At 60.0% G+C, this 6,149-nt stretch overlaps 1 gene segment (V, D, J or C); it reads left to right on the forward strand.

Annotated features, from left to right (window-relative positions):
- Positions 1-1,137: 1,137 nt before the first annotated feature.
- Positions 1,138-3,340, forward strand: LOC100947318. The segment is given in 3 exon segments: positions 1,138-2,050; positions 2,404-2,791; positions 2,905-3,340. Coding segments are annotated over 3 exon segments (1,062 nt in total).
- The last annotated feature ends 2,809 nt before the right edge of the window (positions 3,341-6,149 follow it).

Below are 6,149 nucleotides of genomic sequence, written 5' to 3' on the forward strand. Positions count from 1 at the left end.
AGGGGGGGCAGCTCCTTGGAGCTTAGGGGACCAGGTAGAGCAAGTTCAGGTGGGCAGAGCAGTTGGGAGTCAGGACGAGCAGGGGGAAGCCCCCCATAGCTCAGGGGGCCAATGCAGAGCAGGTTGAGGTAGGCAGAACAGATCAGAGTCATTTTAGGAGCAGGGGGCAGCCCCTCGGATCTCAGGGGACCAGGGTAGAGCAGGTTCAGGTGGGCAGAGCAGGTGGGAGTCAGGATGAGCAGAGGGCTCCCCCTCCCACCCCCAGAGCTCAGGGGACCAGGTAGAGTAGGTTCAGGGGGGCAGAGCAGGTCGGAGTCATGAGGAGCAGGGGATAGCCCCTCAGACCTCAGGGGACCAGGGCAGAGCAAGTGGGAGTCAGGATGAGCAGGGGGCAGCCTCTCTGGAGCTTAGGGAACCAAGGCAGAATAGGTTCAGGTGGTCAGAGCAGGTGGGGGTCAGGAGGAACAAGGACCAGGGCAGAATAGCTTTGGGTGGGCAGAGCAGGTGAGAGTCAGGAGGAATAAGGGGCAGCTCCACAGAGCTCAGGGGACCAGGGCAGAACAGCTCTGGGTAGGCAGAGAAGATGGGGGTCAGGAGGTATAGGAGGTAGCTCCCCAGAGCTCAAAGGACCAGGGCTGAGGGACTGTAGGTGACTGTAGCCACTCCTGATGGACAAAGGGACACAGCTGGGACACCAACCTAGAATCCCAGTCCACTTGGAGTGGGGGGCTGGCTGCAGAGACCAGGTCTTTGAGGGCCACCGTGGGCAGAAAACCACCTGGGTCAGAGGCTCCTGGAGGAAGAAGACAGGCTGACTTCTCAGGAGAGGCCTGCTCTACTCCTAGGGGGTCAGGGGAGTTTGGGGGAGCATACCAACAGAGTGTCAGGGTGCCACATGGCAGGCAACCGAGCAGCAGGTCACAAAGGGACCCACTGAGGGCCTGAGCAGGGGCTGTTAGAGCATGAGGTATAGTGCAGAGGGGTGACCTGGTGGGGTGCTCAGCTTCCTTGGGGTGTGAGAAGGGCACATGATTGCACTGAGAACCAGTGCATCTGGGCCAGCACAAGAGAGACAAAGGGGCCTCCCTGCTCATGGTGTGTTAGCACCGTGAGCTCTAAAAGGCTCTACCTGTGCTGGAGGTGGGGTCTGAGTGACGCTCTGAGTAGAGGGAGACCCTGGACAAGTGGGATGGCCTACCCAGGCCAGAGACTAGAGAGCTAGGAGGGGCAGAGGGCCATGAGTAGTGGATGTCAGCAAGCCATAGTGGGGCATCTGACTGGATGGGGCAGGGCACAGCCCCTAGCCAGCTTCAGAGGACACTGGGGCTGGGCTGAGGGCAGGCTATGGCCAGGTCCTGGTAGAGGGGCCAGGTGGCAGCCGCCCAGGCTGGGACAACCCAGTCAGGGACTACAGCAGGCTTTGGGGAGAACAGGGCTGCCAGTCCATCAGGAATGCAAAGGAGGCCAGGGCAGGGGCAGGGGCAGGGCCTAGGCCCTCCTGAGCCATGCCTGAGGTGGGCAGATGAGGACGGGCCAGAGGCCCCAGGCTCTGCTCACTACAAACCAAGCAGGGCCCATGGATGTGTCCAGCATCTGAGGCTATGGCCTGAGGCCCTGTAGCGGCAGAGGGTACACATCTGGTGGAGGGAGGGGGCAGAGGTCATGCAGGGAGAGCCAGCCACACACACACCTGAGGCCCATGGGCCCAGTGCCAGCTGCACTCACACATGCCTCCTCTCCCACAGCCAAAAACACGGCCCCATCAGTCTTCCCCCTGGCTCCCTATGGTGGAGATACATCCAGCCCCACAGTGGCCATGGCCTGCTTGGTCAAGAACTACTTCCCAGAACCCGCGACCGTGACATGGAACTCAGGCGCCCTGACCAGCGGCGTGCACACCTTCCCGGCCGTCCAGCAGTCCTCAGGGCTCTACTCCCTCAGCAGCATGGTGACCGTACCAGCCAGCAGCTGGTCCAGCCAGACCTATACCTGCAACGTAGCCCATCCGGCCAGCAACACCAAGGTGGACAAGCTTATTGGTGAGAGGACGGCCAGGAGGAGAATGGCCCCAGCCCTGGGCAGCGGGAGGCTCCGGTGTGAACCTTACTGCAGGAGAGGCCCAGGGTGCACACAGGCTGGATGCCCCAGGCACACAAAGGGGCACTGGGTCCAGACCAACCAATAGCTGTGCCCAAGAGCCTGCCCTGGCCTAAGCCCAAGCAAGGAGCAGACTCTCCCCACTTAGTTCAAACAGCTCCTCTCCTTCCAGACCCATGTAACGTCCCCTCTCTTTGCAGAGCCCAAACCGGTTACCCGCTGCAGTTCCCAGTGCCAACGTAAGTTTGCCCAGTCCTTGCTCCCAGCCCAAGGTGGGGGGACTGGAGCCTGGGAGGAGCTCCCCAGTCTGAGGGCAGGCTCTATCCTGATGATGATCTGTCTATCTCTGTCTCCCCATCACCAGCATGTGAAGTGGTGGGAGGCCCATCCGTCTACATCTTCCCCCCAAAGCCCAAGGACACCCTCATGATCTCACTGACGCCCAAGGTCACATGTGTGGTGGTGGATGTCAGCCAGGATGAACCTGATGTCCAATTCAATTGGTACGTGGACAACGTGGAGGTGCGCACAGCCCAGACGCAGCCTCGGGAGCAGCAGTTCAACAGCACATACCGTGTGGTCAGCACCCTCCCTGTCCTGCACCAGGACTGGCTGAAGGGCAAGGAGTTCAAGTGCAAGGTCACCAACAAAGCCCTTCCGGCCCCCGTCATGAAAACCATCTCCAAAGCCAAAGGTGGGAGCAGCAGGCAGGGCAGGATGATCTCTCACTCCACCATGACCATGTGGCTGGAGCCCCACTCACCCTCTGCCCTGGAGTGACCTCTCTCCTGACCTCTATCCCCACAGGGCAGGTCCGTGAGCCGCATGTGTACGTCATGGGCCCTGCACGGGAGGAGATGACCCAATCTAGGGTCAGCTTGACCTGCATGGTCACAGGCTTCTACCCTGCGGATATGGCTGTTGAGTGGGAGCACAATGGCAGGCCTGAGAACAACTACAAGACCACCCCTGCCGTGCTGGATTCAGATGGGTCCTTCTTCCTCTACAGCAAGCTCACCATAAGCAAGGAGAGTTGGCAGTCAGGAAATACATATACGTGCTCCGTGATGCATGAGGGCCTGCACAACCACTACACCCAGAAGTCCCTCTCCGTGTCTCCGGGTAAATGAGCTCTGCACCCAGCAAGCCCCTCGCTCCTGTGAGGGTGCACGACCCACCCATGTACATACCTCCTGGGCAAACAGCATGGAAATAAAGCTCCCAGCACTTCCCTGGGCCCCTGTGAGACTGTGATGGTTCTTTCCAAGGGTCAGACCAGGTTCCGAGGCCTGAGTTGTATCACTAGGGAGAGAGCGGGTTCCACACAGGCCAGACCCAGGCTCTGCGGATCAGCACAGGCAGCCCAGAACAGGGGTTGGCCAGGGGCACCCTGGGCAGAGAAGGGAACTTGACTGGAGAGGGCCCCTCTTTCTAGCCCTCCCTGCAGCCCCTAGGTGCCCCTTGAGAGAAACAGGGACACAGCTCCCAGACAAGGCCACAGGGCCTGTGCTACAGCACCTAGCCTCTTTCTGGTGGGGACACTGACCACATCTAGGAACACTCAGTCCTGTGTCCCACAGGGACAGAGACACAAGGGGACGGGCTGCCCCCATACTCACAAGGACACTGGACCAGATCCATGAAAATAAACCAAGTAGGACCCTCAGGGCCACTGCACACACGCACACACCCCATACACTGGGGCCTCACACATGGTTGCCACTGGGCTCCCAGACCAGGGAGATGTGTCCACTGCACAAGCACTTGCACAGACACTACCCCATGGGCTGCTCAGCAACTTGTCCACACACTGACCAGTTCAGAAAAACCCACTCCACTCAGAGGGCTCCCAGACCCTACACACACACACACACAGAGGTAAAGTGCGTGCCATGGCCACCTGCACCACACCTCACCATCCCTGGCAGGCTCTGCCCTTCCCCAGCTCTCTAGGCCTGGTCACCAGGGAGGGGCCAGGCATAGCACTGCCCTGTAGAGCCAGGGCAGAATGGGAACAGGGCCACCACAGCTTTGTCCAGGCCAGACCTAACCCCAGAGCCCTGAGGTTGGCACCCCATGGGGCAGCCAGGAACTGAACTCACAGCGCTACTGCCCAGCCCAGCCAGGCCACACAGCCCAGGCCCCACCACAATGGGAAGCACCCCCAAGACCCAGGCTGGGTGGGACATGGCACTGACCACTCCCTCCCTGTCCAGAGCTGCAAGCAGATGAGAGCTGTGCCGAGGCTCAGGATGGGGAGCTGGACGGGCTCTGGACAACTATTGCTATCTTCATCACCCTCTTCCTCCTCAGTGTGTGCTACAGCGCCACCGTCACCCTCTTCAAGGTGGGCCCAAGCCACCCCCACACCATCCCCAGGCTGCTTTCAAGACTGTCCCCAGGCCACTCCACAATGTCCCCAAACTGTCCTCATGATGTCCCCAGGCTGCCCCTGACTGTCCCTATGCTGTCCCCACACTGCCTCCAACTGTCCTCAGGCTGTCAACACTCTATCTGCATACAGTTCCCCACATGTCTCCTCACTGTCCTCAGGCTGTCCCCACACCATCCCCATGCTGTCCCCACACCATCCCCCAACTGTTTCCCAACTATCCTCAGGCTATTCCCACAATGACCCTAGGATGTCCCCACACTGTCCCCAGGACATTCACATGCTGTCCCATGCTGTTTCCACACTGTATCCAGCCTGTCCCAAGACTGTCCCCAAGATATCCCCTAACTATCCTCTGCTATACCCAAACTGTGCCCTGACTATCCCCAGGCTGTCCCCACGCTGTCCTCAGGCTGTCTCTGTGCTGTCCCCAGGATGTGCTCTGCTCCCGTCCTGGTCTACATGCAGACAACAGGGAGGCCCTGGGCACCTGGTGGGCACGGGGTGGGTCTCAGGCCAGGATCTTCAGCTCACCCTGTGCTGTCGCTGCAGGTGAAGTGGATCTTCTCCTCGGTTGTGGACCTGAAGCGGACGATCGTCCCGGACTACAGGAACATGATCGGACAGGGGGCCTAGGGCTGCCCTCTGCACAGGCATCCTGGGCCACCAGACCCGCACGAAAGCCCATGCACCACGCTTGGCCCTCCAGGCTGCACCTGCCCCCTGATTTCACTCCATACGCCCTGCAGCCCTCTGGTCTTGCAGTCGCCCCAGCCTCTCCCTTCCCCCAGCCCTGCCACCCTGACCCGTCCTTATAGAACCTTGGGGATAAGCAGGTCTCCAGTAAGCCTTAGCCACCTAGACGTGTGTGCAGCCACAGGGGGCCATGTTTCCCCTCTCCCAGGCATCCTTGCCTTTATGTCAGCCAGGCACACTCACTTGGAAGGAGACAGAGGCTGGCATTCAGGTGTCCATCTAGGCAGGGACTAGCTTGCCACCAATCCCATCCACACCAGCCTCCTAAACACAGGAATTTCTGAGAGAAGGTACATTTTCTCAGATGGGTGAGTGGCAGCATCTGCCAGCCACCAATGCCAAGAAGCCACCAGGCCATGGTCCCCTGCAAGGAGGCTCCAAAAAGTGCTTCTCATGGTCACCCAGATGGTCTTCCTCTGACCTGTGCCTTGCCAGCTCTGTCCTAGGCACTTCTGTGACCCTCCAAACTGAGAAATAGGCTTCTTTGTATCTCAAGCAAAGAACACTTTTCTCAGCACCTGGGAAGGAGCCCCTGGTGTAGCAGGGTCTCCCTGTGCCTGCACCACCTCTTGACCCACCTGCCCATCCCTCTGGACTCTCGAAGGTGGGATCAACCCTCAGGGCAAATAGCCCAGCAACTGGGGAGGGTAGGAGCCAAGCCCAGGACAGTGCCACCTTCCACCAGGGCCCCCACGCCACTCCAAGGAGACCACTCAGAGAAGAGCCCAGGTCTCGTGGCCTCTGAAGAGCCCTGTGGTGCAAAGGCAGGGACAGTGAACAGGCCCCCAGCAGGCAAGCCTCAGCCTCAGCAGGTCCCACAGATGGAGGAGGCCAAGGAGCATTGGGAAGAGCAGCGAGGGATGCTGAGAGAACTGCGCCATAGACACAGCCAGACCCCATCCTA

Source organism: Otolemur garnettii, unplaced genomic scaffold, assembly GCF_000181295.1.
Source record: "Otolemur garnettii isolate 467f Iridium unplaced genomic scaffold, OtoGar3 scaffold00283, whole genome shotgun sequence".
In the NCBI taxonomy this organism is placed as follows: Eukaryota; Metazoa; Chordata; class Mammalia; order Primates; family Galagidae; genus Otolemur; species Otolemur garnettii.